This window comes from Hippopotamus amphibius, chromosome 2 (assembly GCF_030028045.1).
Source record: "Hippopotamus amphibius kiboko isolate mHipAmp2 chromosome 2, mHipAmp2.hap2, whole genome shotgun sequence".
NCBI classification, from domain to species: Eukaryota; Metazoa; Chordata; class Mammalia; order Artiodactyla; family Hippopotamidae; genus Hippopotamus; species Hippopotamus amphibius.
Window position 1 is genome coordinate 143,911,716 of NC_080187.1, and position 16,908 is coordinate 143,928,623.

At 42.7% G+C, this 16,908-nt stretch overlaps 1 protein-coding gene across 1 annotated transcript in view; it reads right to left on the reverse strand.

Moving 5' to 3' along the window:
- The window catches only part of IQGAP1 (IQ motif containing GTPase activating protein 1), a 97,886-nt gene that overhangs the window by 11,228 nt on the left and 69,750 nt on the right, over nucleotides 1-16,908 (reverse strand). The window contains exons 19-34 of the mRNA XM_057720406.1: nucleotides 15,527-15,697; nucleotides 14,738-14,821; nucleotides 14,563-14,634; nucleotides 14,394-14,463; nucleotides 13,795-14,003; nucleotides 12,931-13,086; nucleotides 12,533-12,696; nucleotides 11,658-11,882; nucleotides 7,542-7,682; nucleotides 7,367-7,451; nucleotides 5,808-6,040; nucleotides 5,088-5,220; nucleotides 3,947-4,049; nucleotides 3,369-3,504; nucleotides 2,883-2,970; nucleotides 39-251 (exon numbers count right to left, since the gene is read on the reverse strand). Of these exons, the coding sequence (XP_057576389.1) occupies nucleotides 39-251; nucleotides 2,883-2,970; nucleotides 3,369-3,504; nucleotides 3,947-4,049; nucleotides 5,088-5,220; nucleotides 5,808-6,040; nucleotides 7,367-7,451; nucleotides 7,542-7,682; nucleotides 11,658-11,882; nucleotides 12,533-12,696; nucleotides 12,931-13,086; nucleotides 13,795-14,003; nucleotides 14,394-14,463; nucleotides 14,563-14,634; nucleotides 14,738-14,821; nucleotides 15,527-15,697 (2,283 nt within the window). The remainder of the gene's footprint in view (nucleotides 1-38; nucleotides 252-2,882; nucleotides 2,971-3,368; nucleotides 3,505-3,946; nucleotides 4,050-5,087; nucleotides 5,221-5,807; nucleotides 6,041-7,366; nucleotides 7,452-7,541; nucleotides 7,683-11,657; nucleotides 11,883-12,532; nucleotides 12,697-12,930; nucleotides 13,087-13,794; nucleotides 14,004-14,393; nucleotides 14,464-14,562; nucleotides 14,635-14,737; nucleotides 14,822-15,526; nucleotides 15,698-16,908) is intronic.

Here is a 16,908-nt window from a genome sequence, read left to right on the forward strand (position 1 = left end):
AACGCGGCCAGGCCATCACTGTCCCCCAAATGCCATACCCTGGCAATGTCATTGATCAGCTCCTGGTATCTGTTCTTTGGGTCCACGGTGCCAAGCTCCGTTAGCTTCTTCAAGCCTGACTGTATCTTCTCCTTCTTCTCCTGAAGAGTGAGTTTGCTGTCTTCCTTTACAGATACTGACTTTTTCATCTTGTCAGGAGTTTTGGCGTCACGGATAGCACGTCTCTGCATGGCCCTCTGATGTTCTGCTTCCTACAGTCAGGAAAAGAAGTTTGTGGCAAGGTCACCACACTGAACCGCACCTGAATTTACATGGCTCTCAAACTCTATTCCGGACACAGAGAGGAACAATTTACCCACCCTGACCACTGACAGAGAAACTGCATGAAGCAGAGGCAGCTCTCTTTTCACAGAAGAGAAACAGCTATGAAGTCAGATATTGCTTCTTAGGGCTTCTTCCCTGGACTCTGAGGTATAATCAGTAGATTGGACTCTATTGGGTACAAAACCCCTCATTTTTTCCCTATCGCGTTTGGGACATGGAAATCATTTAATTTTATTTGAAGCCCGCCTTAATGAATGTTATAACCACACCAATGCAGCACCAGGGGTCAGTAAATTCTTGCTGATTCTTTTTGCCACCTCATCCCAGCTGAATCACATTCATGCCTTCCCTCTGCTTTCAAGTATGCTGCAAACATCAGGAAAGAGACCCGAGACCCTTCTCGTATCTGATATCTCTCCTAGGCGCCAAACGTTTGTCCGTTACGTTCCCGCCCAGCAAACGATCCACACTGCTGTTCCATTCTTTCAGCACCTTCCTCGCAGTCTGACTTCTCTCCTCACTGATTCTCATTACCATTCCTTCCACCCCAAATCCAGTGCCTTTTCTTAGTTACTGCCTGAATCACCTTTGAACTTTTTCCTTGCCCTAAGCATGGGTTGGTACTTCCAAGCGACCCATGGTCATTTCTTTACAACTGTTCCCTCTCAAAACTTCAATGATCACCTCTGTGCTGATAAATCCCAGCATATGGCTAAGGCTCTGGTACCATATTTTGAACTGTTTGGACGGGGGATATTTACAGTTGGAAAGGTTTGTAGTTCAAACTTGTAATTTTTCCCAAACTGGAGCAATTCCTTTCCCAATATTCCCTTCTCTTCTAATGCTAAAACTACTCTTTATCAGATAATGCAAAGAGCATAAACTGGAGTCAGACAGAACTAGATCCAAATTTTGTTCTGCCATGAGTAAATGGTCTTGGGTGAATTATTTAACCTCTAAGGGTCTTAGTTTTGTCACATGTGAAATAAGGATGAAAAGACTCACCTCACAGGGATAGTGCAAGGATTACAGGAAAGAACACAGGTGAAAGCACCAAACTAATAGCAGGTTCTCAGTGAAGACCAGTTCCTTCTTCCCTACTTCAAACCTTCTTCCAGGTTAAACCAGTTGCAGTTACTGGTTATGCCTCTTTTCCTGTCCCTCACACACATCTAATGAGTAATCAATCACAGCATCTAAAAGCTGATACTTCATTTAAACCAGTGGTTTTCAAACAGTCCTCTGGTAGCCTTAAGGGTTTCCCAGGAATGCCACGAGTCCTGGAGGGTGGGCTTCCAAGGGCCCATCCCTGGTGCTGCCAGAGTAACTCCAATTTTTTTTTTAAGAACTTTTATTGAGATATAATGGACATACAATAAACTGCATATATTTAAAGTGTACAATTTGATTTTTTTCTTATTAGTAATGTATATATAGCAATCCCAATCTCCCAATTCATCCCACCCCAACCCACCCCCCAACACCCTGCTTTTCCCCCTTGGTGTCCATATGTTTGTTCTCTACATCTGTGTCTCCAGAGTAGCTCCAATTTTATCTTTTATATATAGGGCTTCCAAATATATTGTTACTTAATGAAAAGGATTCCCATGCTCAAAAATTTGAAAACAAATGACTTGCCTTACTTTTCTCATTTTACAAACGTGAAACAGGAGCCTTAAACATGAAGTGACTCATCTGTCCCTCCCCACTGCCGCGCCACCCCTCAGCCAACTGGACCTGGGACCCTATCACACACCTAGATGACTCAACTACCATCTGCTCTGACAGCATTGATGAATTAATTAATATCAAATGGTCCCAAAGGTTACAAAGGCCTTTTACTCCTACCTTTCTGGTGCCAAATTCCTACGTTTTGGGGTCTGCATAATTTGCCCTCATGTTTAATTTCTCACTACTCGCCCTCACCTGCACCTTCATTCTAGGTATGTAGGTCTGGTCACATCATGATCTCCCCTCCCTTGTGCCTCTGTTCACGTGGACTCCCCTGTCTAGAATACCCCTCTTGCTGTATGTGCACATTCTTTGTAAGCTTGCTTCAAGTCCCATACCTTCCTGATGCCTTGTTCCTCACGGGCCTCTTTGCTTAACTTCTAGCATTTTTAAAGCCAACACCACAGTGAATTTTCAATGGTTTTCTAATTGCTTCAGGTATATATGTCACACGTCTGCAACTATATCGTGAGTCCACGGAACTTAGGAGCTACATTCTACTTTTCTCCTATCTACCAAGGCACTTAACAAAATTCTAAAATTACCGGGCAGACTCACTGATTCTGCCTCAGGTTAAATTAAAGCCCACATAGACTGCATGTAAGTGCCAGTGAGCTTTGTGCCCTAGAAGCATCTACCTTTGGATTTAGAAACCAACAGCTTTCTCAATAAGCCTTAAACACCACCATCCTCCAGTCACATCCAGGCCCACCTCCTAGTGACCATCTCTCGGCACCCGTGTCCCACCTTCCTCAGCCCTGTCATATGCCTATCACAGGAGTTCCTATGCATCTTACGATGGTATATGGTAAACCCCTAACCTTTACCTGTTCACTGGTGGCTGGAGTTTCTAGGATTTCAGTCAAGGTCTCCCCCGGCTGGAACCGGATGACATCCACAATTAAACGTTTTGTGCTGAAAGCAGATGCGGGACACATTTAAACATTAGCAGGTGTCCTACTCCCTTTCAAATGCACCTCAGCAGGAGCAGAGCAAACACTACCCCCCCAGAGTCCCACTGGGCAACCCTAACGCAAGGTACACAAAGCCCCAGGCTTACTTATGCAGCTGTGACAGAGTGGGTACCAAGGTTAGGATTTCCAAGATGCAAATTCATTTTAGCATCTTATTAGCAAATAAGGCAGGGAAGCCCTGTGCCAAGTAAAATACATGAGGTGACCAGAATTGTAGCAGGCTTCAATGGCCAAGATGATCATTTTAGGGATGAACAGCCAGACTTGCTCACCAAGACCAAGGGATAGAAGGGATCACTGGGCTACACTCACTCCACTCCTCCTCCTTCCTAGACTCACTTCAGTAAGATGGTCCGAGCGTCCATTTCTGCATTCTCATCTCCAGGCACATCAAACTTGTTGGTCAGTGTGAGAGACACTTCTGTCTTAGCCAGTGCCTCCTTATTCGGGTCATTTAAATTGCCAGCACCTTCCCCTGAAGTTTTTGGAGGGTAGAAAGAATCAATATAGTAAAGAGAGAAGACACTGGAGAGCAGATAATAATTCAAGTAAAAGATAATGCAAGTTTAAGAGATACTTGAATAAGCCTATATGTACACGGTGGCAAGGACACCTTTTACTGAGAAATAAAACATTATGCCAAAGGATAAAAGCAAAGAATCCACAACAAAGTAACTTAATGTCTGACAAATCGTTTCAACCCTGTAATATTTCTCTCTCAAAACATGATTGTATGTATCTATGCATTTAAAATGATCTCTTCCACTGGACTTCAGTCCCTAACGGGGGAGTCACGTCTGTTTTCTTCCCTGATGTGTATTCAGAACTTGAACAGTGTAGAAACAGAGGAGGTGACAATAACAGCACTCCCGCCAAGCTCCCCTCTCGGCTCCTGGGCAGTTAAGTCAGAACTTTACCTATTAGGGACTCAATGGTGGGCACATCGCCAAGGTCATCCAGCAGCTCGTGGATCGGATCGTTGTGCTCCGGGGCAATGGCATCCTGGTGATCTAAAAGGAGCTGTGTCCAACATCCAGGGATCAATTCCGTTTACACACTCAACCCACTGGTCCCCATCCCCATCCACAATGCCTAACAGCACAAAAGAGGTTAGATAATGGAATTCCCATGTTCAAAGAACTGACAAACCAATCCTCAACAAACTAACCCAAATAAACAATATGTTATATTAACGCAACACACTGGCCTGTGATGAATGACGTATGTTATGACGTATGAAGAGGAAATACTGGTACTCTCTCAACCTTACAGATATAAAGGATTTAAATGTACCCTATATAAGAAAAAAGGACACTCACAGACTTCAATATCCAAGTCATCAATGTACCCTACAACCAGTTCAAATGACTCACATTCATACTTTTATACTTAAAGTTTCCAGTATATAATAGCTTTTAATTCAAAGAAAACTGCATCAGATCAACATTATCATTATTTTAGGGGCATTCTGCAAAGTCTTAAGATGCTATTATCCCATGTGATGTCATCAGAAATGACGATCCCTGAAATTTCATTTTATTTCCTCATTTCCTATTCTATATGGCCCCAAAGGGGAAAGGAATGAATTCTAAAAATTTGGGTGGGGGGGCGGGGCAGAAAGAAGCACCCAAGGGAAAATCACTTGAAGGTGACACAGAAGAAAAAGCCGGCATTCTAGATCATGTTAGAAAAGTAAGACACAGGGCCAGGGTAAAAAGAAGGAGCAGTAAAAACAGTATTTTATGAAGTCACTACATCAGGGGTCACAATGGAGATTCTGAAGCCCATCCATGGTGATTCTGACTCAGCGGGCCTGTGGTGGGGTTCAGGAAACGTCATTTTTAATAACCAGCCCAGATGATTTTGATGCAGGTGGCCTGGGGATCACTTCAAGAAAGCTAAGAATAATAAGCAAAGGGAGATAAACAACAAGGCAGATGTGATATCAGTAAGATCAAAGGATGATGAGATCTCTGGCTTCCAGAGATAGCGGGCAGCAGCAGGAGAAGGCAATTAAGACAGAGCAAAGAAATTAAGGCATTAAAGAAAAATACTTACAGTGTGGGTGTTGATGATTTCACCAATGGAAATGTAGATCACTGGCTTGGTGACGGTCACTAAATCAGAGTACTCATCCACATTAAATTTATCCTGAAGCTCTGGGACATCACAAGCAGTTTGGAAAAACCGTCTGAAAATAAACACAGGAGCCAGGCCCCAGCAAGTGACATGTGTAAGAAGTTGATAAAGGACACCCCACAAATCTCTGGAGCAGTGAGTCCAAACAGAAGCCAGTCAAGACAGTTAATGCTAGAGAAACTGTGGCACGTTCGTTGTGCCTGACAGCCTTGGGACACTGGTTCTCTTTCCACTTCATTTTAGTTCTACCCACAAGAACTGCTCAACCATAACTTAAAAGTTCTCAAACACCTGTGTCGTTAGCAGAACCAACTTTCTAAGACAACTCCCTGAACTCACAACTGAACATTTAATTTACAAATATTAAAAGCACTCTCTAATTCTTCTCTGATTACAAAGTAACATGTGCCTGATGTGAACCACTGTTTTTATATTAAGTACGGTCTGTTTTACAGGAATACATCTTAATAGCTCAAACACCCTCTTCATCATCTCCCGGAGCTCTGAGCACTTCAGACATGTACCCTACAATCATGCAGCCCAGGGAATGCTGGATGTGGCATTTAATCTTGTCTTTTGCCCTCAGAGTTAGCAACGTGCGCACAAAATCTTTCAAGCAACTTGTCCCTTTCCCCTTACCTGAATTTCTGGTAGGACTGGGAAAGGTATTCATTAATGATGCTTAAGTGAGCGTTATCTCCCAGAAACATCTTATTGGAAGCTGCATGCTGGAGCATCTTTGCAATGGAGCCAAGATTTCGGCGCTGGTCTGTGGTAAGCTGGCCTCCTGCTGACAGGTCAATGATGTCAAAGGCATCGGGAGCAACGATGGCTGGATTCATGTATCGATAGTAAAGCAAATTACCAATAATCTGGGAACAGAGGAAAAGGACGTGGGTGTTAAAAACCATTCCATCAAGTGAGCCATAAATAACTTTGCTAGCAAAGAAAACCAGAAAATGAGGTCCTGTGAGGAAAAAATAAACACTACACATGCGTGAGTGCGCACGCACACACACACACTTTCTCTCAAGGCTTGAAACTAAAATGACCACACATTCCTTGGCTGGATGCAGAAAAAAAGAAAATGAGAAGAGAAATGAAAATCACTACAATCAAAGGGCAGATTCAGAAGATAAAAACGATAGACTTTGGGGGGGAATCAAGAGGGGGAGGGAATACGGGGATATGTGTATAAAAACAGATGATTGAACTTGGTGTACCCCCCCCAAAATAATAAATAAATAAATAAAATTAAAAAAAAAAAAGAAAAAGAAACAAAGGAAAATAAGTTGTAGGTATTTGCAGAGTTTCCAAAAATAAAGTTGGTACGCTCAAATAAAAACAAAAAAAACCCATAGACTTAAAGTCTGTTATTAAGCATTTTAGGGCATCCTTTGTTCACATAACATGGCAGCAAATAAGGCGGCTGTCAACCCCATGCACTTTTCATTTTCATGTAGATGGGCTTTCATTCTAAGAAGCTAATGAACGTGGCTAAAATAAATGCTTGGACACGACCTAATTAGCGTAGCATAATTTGTACACCCACATCATCCTCATGCTGCGGACATCAAAGGCGGACAAGTTCATGCCTCTGAAATTAAAGTCACTCAACACACATCTCTTCCACAGAAGAATTCAAGGACAGTCACAGCATTTCCCCTAGAGTTTCATTCAGAAAAAATAAAATTAATTCACCTGAATAGAAAGTCTAGAATCGAGGCCTCACTGTAGGAAAGCACAGAACTAGGAGAGAAGAAAAAAGCATTCAGATTAAAAAAAAAGAAAAGGAAAAAAAAAAGAGGGAGCATAGCTGAGTAAGAAAGAGTTATCAGCAACAGCCTTAGCAGAACCAGCTGTGCTTGCTACCCTCCACCTGGCCACCAGCAGAGGGAGCAATTCTTCAGCAAAAAGATAGGACTTGAAGAAATGCTCAAAGAAATGTATATCAAGACAGGAAAATCTCCTCGTTTGATGCTTATGTGCCATTCAAACAACATAGGAACTATATAGAACTAAGAGAGGTATCATTTACTATTTACAATCACTTTCAAAACCTCACAATCAATGGTGAGCTGCTGACAAAAATCTGTGCTAAGGCCCTTACTAAAGGTCTAAGGTCAGGCCTAGTCTTAGAACTTTTTCCTCTAAGGGCTATTACCGAAGGGCAAGAATGTGCCAGCTTTCAGTCTTACCTTCAGCAGCTCATCCTCACCAGCATCAGGGAACTTTTCATGTAACGAGTCCTTCAGCACTTTGGCAATGAAGCGCATCCCATACCTGTGGGGTGGACGAAACTTCGTGAGAAGGGCGTGGAGCAGAAGGCCACTACTGCTGGGCTCTACGGGGGGTCACAACCACAGCACTCACGGGATTTTGTCCACAGAGCTGATGATGGCTGCCAGGAACTTGTCCGTCACGGCCCGCATGTTCCTGATGGAGTTGTCTAGCCGGGTCCTGACTTCTTCATGAGCCAGAGCCTGCTCTGGGGTCACATCATACGGTAGTTTGCTGAGAAAGCACAAATTTATCCACAAGTATGTTAGACCAACAGCCAGGAACAGCCTGAGGCGAGACTGTGTCATAATCAGAAAGACCCAGAGAGACTAGGTAATTTTGTTGTGCTCGTAGAGGTGGTAAACGGTGGGGCCAGAATTGGGGCTCAGGTTTTCAACTGTGAATTCGGTGCCTTGGGATAAAAGCCACTTGGGATAAAAGGTATTGGAGATATGAGCTTCTCGAGTCTCTTATGGTCTGGTAAGAGAGACATACACATAAGTATCTTTTTTTTTTTTTTGTAATATATATACAATAGTATATTATTTAGCCTTCAAAAAGAAGGAAATTCTGACACATGCTACAACATGGATGAACCTTGAGGATATTATGTTAAGTGAAATAAGCCAGTCACAAAGAAGCAAATACTATATTACTTTACTTACATGAGGTATCTAAAGTAGCCAAATTCACAGAAACAAAAGTAGAATGGTGGTTACCAGGGGTTGGATATATGAGGAAAAGGGGACTTAAATGAGTACAGTTCTGGATTTGCAAGATGAAAAAGTTCTGAAGATCTGTTTCACAACAGTGTGAATATACTTCACACTACTGAAGTGTACAGTTAAAAATGGTTACAATGGTAAATTTTATTACACATAAGTATCTGTAAACACACTGTGCTACAGTTAAGAAGCTGACCAGAAGTGCTACAGCGCCACAGAGAAGACAGTTCAACTCAGACTGGAGGAGTCAAGGAAGACTTCCATAAGGAAGGGACATATGAACTCAGGAAAAAGAGAGAAGAAAGGTCTTCTGGGAAGGAAGATCAAACACAAAGAAAGAGAAGGGGGAGGAGAAATGAAGGTGGAAAAGTAAACGGGCCAGGTCACGGAGGGCCCTGTAGATAATGCTAAGTCTGGACTTTCCTAGAAGCCAGGGAGAGCCATTAGGAGATTTGAATTTTGAGGAAGATTGCTCTGGTCCAGCATGAGAAATGAATTAAAGATGGACAGTCACAGATGAAAGAGAAGACTAGTGCCACAGCCTGATCAAGAAATGATGAGGGCATGGGACTTTCCCGGTGGTCCAGTGGTTAGGACTCTGTGCTTCCACTGCAGGGGCTGTGGGTTCGATCCCTGGCTGGGGAGCTAAGATCCTGCATGCCACATGGCACAGCCAAAAAAAAAAAAGTGATGAGGGCATGAACAAGGATGCAGCACTGGGGACCAAAGAGACAGATCTGACAGATATTAAGCAGACACAATCAACGGGACACGGTGACCCTCTGGGTATCGGTGAGGGAGGTGACAGTTACATATATAGGAAATGAAGCCAGAGGAGCTGACGAGATCACCTAAGGAGAGGGCCCTGAGTCAGAAGAAACTGGCAAGAGAATAGTCGTTGTGCTAGAACACTGGGCCTAGGCTTAATCAGGAAGGAAATAAGGACAGGAGGGAGCTGAAAGACAAAAATAACATGCAGGGGTCCCAGTCTGGTATTTTCAATGAGGTCAAAAAGCAGTAATGATTATCTTGGTAGCCTAAATCCAGTCACAAGTATCCTAACAAGAGAGAGGCGGAGGGAGATTTGGCACACACAGAAGAGGAGGCAATGTGGTGACGGGGGCAGAGACTGGAGTGATATGGCCACAAGGCCAGGAATGCCAACAGCCGCCAGAAGCTGAAAGGGGCAAAGAATGGATTTTCCACGAGAGCCTCTGGAGGGAGCACTGCCCTGCCGACACTTCGATTTCACCCATTTGATACTGACTTCAGATTTCTGGCCTCCAAATCTCAGAGGAATACCATTCTGTTGTTTTAAGCCATGAAGTTTGTGCTAATTCGTCACAGGAGCAATAGGAAACTAATACGAGCAGATAAGGATACAACTCCATTTGTCATACGATGGCTAAATTACAAAAATAGATAAGACTATGAACACAAAGATTCTGCAAAAATTAACAAAAGCATTCTGTTTGAAACAACTGGCTGTATGGATTTATAAGGGCGTTTATATTTTATTATTTGTAAGTTATGTGCTATACATCTTTTATATCAGTAAAATATAACTGTATGTGTACATGACATTTTAAAAAATGTAACAATGAGCAAAGGGAACGAAAGCATGAAACTCAATGGTAGTAGTCAGAGAACAGAATATTAGATTTCTAAGATTTTAGAGGTGAACATTCCCAAGAAGGGACAAGGTCCCAGTGTGCTATGAATTTGGTGGCTGAAGCTCGAGTATCAGTGATGCTTACATGCTGCCTGGGCTCCCATCACACACCTCCCAGTTATCCGTATTAAAAAAAAAAAAGTGTTAAAATCAATTTCCATTTTATGAAAAGCAAAATAAGACACCAGTTTCTGACAGGCACCTACGAGAAAAAATCTTGAAATACCTACTGGAATTTTGATCTAAAAATGACCAACGCATGGACCGGCAGAGGAAGCATCTTAGTACCCTTGAGCCTGTATCCATGGGGCTGTCATCTAGGCATGCCCTGGGTTGCAGGCAAACCTTCCCAGTCAAGTACTGCAGTTGGCTGACCATATTCCAGGATTTGCACCTCACATGTGCGGGTCAAAACAAAAATGGATTTTCCATCACACCCAGCAGTAATCTGACTTTTGGTGACAGGCTGACACAAACCAGAGAACCAAATCAGGGTTGGTTCCCACATGATTCCCAGTAGAGGGTAAGCTCTTTGTAGGAGTCAGCAGAATGTTCTGTTCTCTATCCAGGGTAACCTCCCCCTCTGCCTGCCTTCCAAGTACCTGGAAAGCAGCACTATTCAACGTGTGTACCAGGACCAGTCTACCAATCAGTCCAAGACGGGATAAGGAACCTGAGCCAGAACGTAATCAACACACAGCTTCCTTCATTGAGAAAGTCTTGCCGTGGAAAACATGTCAGCTAAAGTAAACAGTGTGCTTAGCGACACTGATGATTTTCAGTTACTGGCCCACAAATCAAACTCTGAGTAGCAATAGTAAGGAGAGCTATTCCTCTTAAGCTCCAGAGAACTTCATGCATGATCTAACCCTACTCTACACCAACAAGGAAAAACCACCATAGAATAAACTGCTCAGATCTCTGTTCCTCACCCTTCTCTGTCCTCACCCAAACTGGATAAAAATATTTTAAACATTTTGGCTCTCTGAATTGTATTTTTCCTAGCATTTCCCATATTCTATTGACACATTTTTGCTTTGGATGTGTTAATATTGGTGGTAAAAACTGTAGCCCTGGCACAGAACTCTCCTGGATTATGTTAATTTAGTTAGTCCAACTCTCAGTATTCCAGGGCAGCTCATCACACACCCAACACCATCTCCTGTTCCCTTTAATGAAACACAGTGACCTCACTCAGGTCTGCGAGAGTCCTGAGAGAGTTCCATCCAACCACATCTCTAGCGATGCCAGTGTTCTTCCAGGTTCTAGACTCTACCAAGTGCCTTCCACCTGAGAGCATTCAGACACGGCGACTCTGCACCTAGCTCTTGGTAAGGCTGGACCTACCGTATCCTTCAGGCCTCCGCCACGTGACGGTTCACCTTCTCAGAGAGGTTCTCCTTAACCCTTCTATCTAAGCTACTTCCCTCTTGTATTCTTCATCACAGTTCCCCCACAAAACTTCCCTCAGTTTGCAATGTTATGTCTATGCACCTATGTGTTGTCTCTCCCATGCTATCAACGATGAACAGAGGGCAGGGAGCATGTCTGTTTCATTCATTATTGTATGTCTCTTTTGTATCTAACACGGTGTCTGGCACTTAGTGAGAACTCAATAAATACTTGCTAAATAAGTGAATAAATCACCAGGTCAACTACTTAAGGAAGTGGTTTAAAGGAAAAACTATTTGAACAATTACTAATTTATAAACCAAACAAATGTTAATTGCTTAAAAAGGAGAGAGAAAGAGAATATAAGAGAGAGAGAGAATAATAAAAACATGAAAGAGAAAGGTGTTGTGGTTATCATACCTTGCCTCTCCTGTCTGAGACTCCATCTGATTGACCCAAGATTTGTAAATATCCACAGGGTCAGTTTTGATGTTGAGAGATTTGTCATCCATAATCTCCTTCACCACTGGGGCCAAGATCTGTCTCAGGGCATTCTGGCCCCGGGCACCACGGTTGAAACTTACAACCATCTTAATAACTGTAGGATTTCCTGTCACAATCTCTTGAATCTGATCTACTTTTGACCTATAAAACATAAGATACAAATTCAATTCAAACTAATCACAGATCTACCAATTTAAAGATCCTTCCTACTTAAAGATCCCATCTCCTAAAAACAGAAATATTATAGTTGGAAGGAAAGGGGCACACGCTTTCTCTAGAAACACTCCCCAACACTCATCTAAACATAGGACCTTCCTGCTGTTGCAAATTCAACCATGGGAACATGATCAAGTCTTTTACTAGCTCAAGATGTGAAATCTTCATGTTTGGATCAGCTTTTAAAAAATTCTATCTTAATATAGAATGTTCCTAAAACTACTTTAGTAAATCTCTTGTTCTATTACCTCCCCAGGAACAGCGACCCTTTATATTAGTGTTTATATTAGTTTATAATTAGCATATTAGTTTATACTACGTACATAATATTAGTTTATATTGGTGTATAGTATCCAATTAAGATATACTTCATTAATTCATTTGTATTTTTAGTATAATTAGTTTGCATTAGTGTATAATATATATTATTACATTATAAAAGGTAGATGTTTCTTTCAAGTAAGTATTTCACATGTCACAGGACTGAGAAAAGGCACGGGCAGGGCTGAATCTCAAACTATGAGCATCTATGATGGTGGGGAGGGGTCCCAAGCCCTGCAGAAGTCTGTCCGTACTTGATTTCCTCCTGCAGTGCTGTCTTAAAGAGCCGCAGGAGCAGGTACTCCTCTCGCTGGTTGGATGCATAGTTGTACAGTGTGAAGATTACAGAGTCCATGAACTTGGTGGACTTGTTCTGAGGCATCTGAAAAATCAGCTTCGCCAGATAGGTGGGGTTGGTCTGAAACAAAGCCAAGAGATAGGTAATTTCTAGATAACATAAAGGCTGGCACCAAATATTCAAGACTTTTTAGCTTGAAGGATAAGAATGTACCTGAGTAATAAAGAAAAATAAGACAGCCTTTTGCTCACCTCTCAGTGGAAATCTGAAAGACTTGCATAGGGGTCTATGTGTAAAGTTTTCTAGAGGAAAAGTAAATTAAATTTTGCAAAACTAAATCCAGGAGCCACTCACCTGAAGTAAATAAAACAGGTGTTGATATGCTTCCAATTTCTCTCTCTTCTCTTTGCTCAAAGCCTTGAGACCTCCTTTCTGTTTATTCAGCATCATCATATCAGACAACTGTTCCTTATTTTTTTTGGTAAGTTTTTTACTGTGGGAAACCACATCCTGTAAACAAACACATACACATAAACCAAAAAGCTTTCAAAGATGAAACTCTGGGCACTATGGAAAGGTCTTTTAGCACCTAAAAACTTTCATGAAGGTCTCCTACCCTGGCAGATCCCATTAAATATTTCACATTATATCCTATTTTCAGTACATCAATCAAATCTATTCCTACTTCCATCTTTCTATACAGAACCTGGTCCATAAAAATGTCCACTGATTCAGGAAACCAACTTCTAGGAATCTATCTTACAAAGTCTTAAAAACAGTAAAAGCTACATGGACATTGAAACATTAAATGCATAATAAAAAACTTGAAAATGTCAAATAATAAAAAGTTGAAAATGCCAAATAGTCTGGAAAAAAAGAGTTAACTCAGACTATTTCCCAATGAATTATTACACTGCCATTAAAAATAGTATTTATGATGACTTATCATAGGGAAAGTATCCTCTATATTAAATAAAAATGTAGGATACAAAAAGATTGTTAGGGTGGTGGAATTATGAGATGATTTTTATCTACTTTTCTCTATTTACAATTTTGTAATTACATCATTTCATTTCTTACACAACTTAAAAAAAAAAAGCATGCCATTCGCTGAGAAGAAAGCCAGCCTCCTACCCCTCCCTGTAAGCCATAAAGGGGGAGGCAGGGGTACCAAGCAGGACAATATGCCCCAAGGCCGCCGCTGGCACTGGACCATACCTGCAGTGTAATTTTATTTTTCACTAGCAGTCCAATTTTGATATCCATGAGATTGAGGTCATTCTCCAGCTGCTGGTTAGAACGAATGAGGGTAATGACCTCTTCCCGCATCTTCATAAGATCAAGCTCCTCCTGAAAATCCTGGTCACTTTGGTCGAGCAGGTGGACAAATTTTCGGACCACAACCATGGGGGGATCCTCAGCATTGACTGACAGGAAGAAAGCACGTGTCAGACGAGGAATGGAACTGCCAGTAAAAGTTCTGTGTCTTGGTAAAAAACATCAGCATTGGCCAATAAAAAACAAAAAACAAAATTCTATTCACGCATAAGATAGTTGTTTATTTTTGAGATGTGCAGAGACAACCACCAAGTGCAGTCTTCCCGGTCATGCTACTGCTATGTTGTTATGCGGAAGGTGAATACAGCAAGCAACGAGACATCAAGCAACAGGTAAGCAAAGGGGCTTAAGGCACAGGCAGCACCCTACCCCCCACGCCTTGCCTGCAGGATAAGAAAAGAGATCCGTGGAGAACACCCAGAACCTGACGGCTCTCAACCACTGCCTCAACTCTCCTCTGCTGAGCCACAGTTACTCACTGAGAGTCTTGTAGTCATCACGAGCTTTGTTTGCCCGAATAAAAGCCTGGATTTTGATAATGTCATTTATCTAAGGAACAAAAGAGAAGAAGAAATTCCTTTGTTCATCTGTCCACCACAAACACAGCAAAACCGATTCTACTGGTCCTTACTACCCAAGGGTACTCACGTGGTCTCGGAAATACTGCAGGCGATCTCTATAGCGCTTTCTAGCTTGATGCATCCTTGCCAGGGACTGAATCTGCGGAAAAGGAAAAGAGAGTCCTGGAAATTAGAAGAGCCCTTCATCTCAATACGTGTCATGCTCACGCCCCATGTTGAGAAACCCTGCCCGGGCTACACACCTTTATAACTTCATCTTTATGGGAGCGCAGGTAGGCTAAGCGGTCCTGATATGCCTTCTTCTGCTTGTATCCTCGCCACTGCGACTGAAACCATCAAACATCACAGGTGACATATTATTTCCCAAGGGTCAGAGGAAGTTAAAAAATCTTGTCTTGAGATCTCATCCAAGTGTGATTCGTGATGCAGTTTTAAAAAGGACCACGTCCACCAGTGACAGGGGAAGGGGGGCCTGGACTGTACCTCCACCAAGAGAGCACAGTGGCTAACTTCACCTCCCTCATGTGAGCACAGCACTCCACACCTTTTAAAGTGCATCTGCACAGATGCTTTCATTGGCTCCTTACAACAAATTAGACAAGGAAGGCAAGATAATATTAGTATCCCCATTAATACATGAGGACACAAACTTAGAGAAGAGGCTCACCATCACCTGGCAGTGCTGGAGCCGTAATTCCTAACTCAGAACTCTTTCTGTGACACTGTGCTGCCCTGTCATTGAAGCAAAATCACGGGTGCTTCTCTCAATCTTCAAATCTGACACAAGGGAACAGTCTTAGAAGACAATGAGGGGCCCAAGAAGAACTGCCACTGAGTTACACGACTCACCACACTGCACAGCATTAAGCGCACGCTGATTACAGTGGTGGTATAGGAAGTGCTTGTCAAGAAGGACAAGACCAAGAGGTCAGAAGGCAAAAAACACACAGACATTTGATCGCAGGAGCTGACTGTTTAGTACGCCTGCTCTAGAAGCCCACTTGCTGTCTGTATAATAGGTTCTGAAATACCTGAATGCAGGTGATGGCAGGGATTTGTTTCTTCAGGAAATTCATCCTGGACCGGAATTCCTGCCGAACTAAGTATCCCCGGCAGCAAGCCTGCAGCTTAGTGATCAAGCCTTCGTTGGCCAGCCAAAGCTGTTCTCGGTTATACGCAGCGGTCACCCCAGAGATGGAACTCTGAAAAAGCATTGGTCACATGAGAAGACAAACACAGGTGAGAACAGACACAAACTTTAACACAGTATCACCCAGAGCACACAAACTAATGCTCACAGCTTTGCAAGTCTATACTAGAACTTTAGTCAAGAAACGGGAATGCAGATTTCAGGACTATTTTCCAAGACCACGTTGTCCTCACATCTCCCAAAAAAGTCATAAATAAACACTTGACCTTCTTTTACCTCATGTTATTTCCTTTGCTCGCTCGCCTACTTAACACTGACCATGCCAGAAACTGTACTTTCTGATCTGGGGTCACTGTAGCCAAGAAGACAGAGTGACAGGTGCCAACACCAAGGCCCAGAGCCCCTGGAATGCCACAGAGGAGTGCCCTGCAGGGGAATGGAGAGACTACACATGGTCTTGAGAAGTAGCCTAGAGAGTCTGGACTGTTACTACAGGCACTGGAGAGCCAGTAAACTTTCAAACAGGAATAAAACCATCAGATTTATTTTCAGAAAAGCAGCACTGTTAAGAGTAGTAAACAGATTAGTGTGAGTGGGTCAATTAGAATGCTGTTACCATAGAAGCCAAGTGACAGAGGACCTGGGCTTGAGTGAGGGCAGCAGTGGTGAGAATGGTTAGTGAGAACATCTGGCTACCCACCTAATCTACATGGTCCCCTTTGTCCTTGGTATCAGAGCCTTGATTTTTTTTTTCCTGGTCAAAAATGTGTGCAGCTAAAAGACTATATGAGCTAGAGACAGCTCCTGTGATGTACACAGCAGCAGGCTGGTAAGACCTTTGGGAAAGCTCTTTAAGACAGACAGACAGCTTGCACCATGCCTGTTTGCTCTCCTTCCCTCTTCCTACTCCCTGCCTGCCGTCCTTCTGGATGACAAGGTGACCATGAGAATGGAAGCCACATGCTAAGAATGGCAGAGCAGAAAGACAGAAGGACTCTGGGACAGACAATATTGCAGAGCCACCACACCTTCCCTGGACTACTAAACTCCAGAATTATTTTATGTGAGAAAAAAATACACCCTTATATACTATCTCAGCCCTGGTTTTTCCATCAAACTGTGCTGCAGTGTCTGCTGGACTTCTAGACTGCAAACAGAAAGGCAAGCCTGGTGGTGAGGGGAAGGACTAAAGTCTGGAGGAAAAAGATTTAGGATCTGCAAGCACACAGGTGAGAGCTGGAGCTACAGGCTTGAATGAGGCCA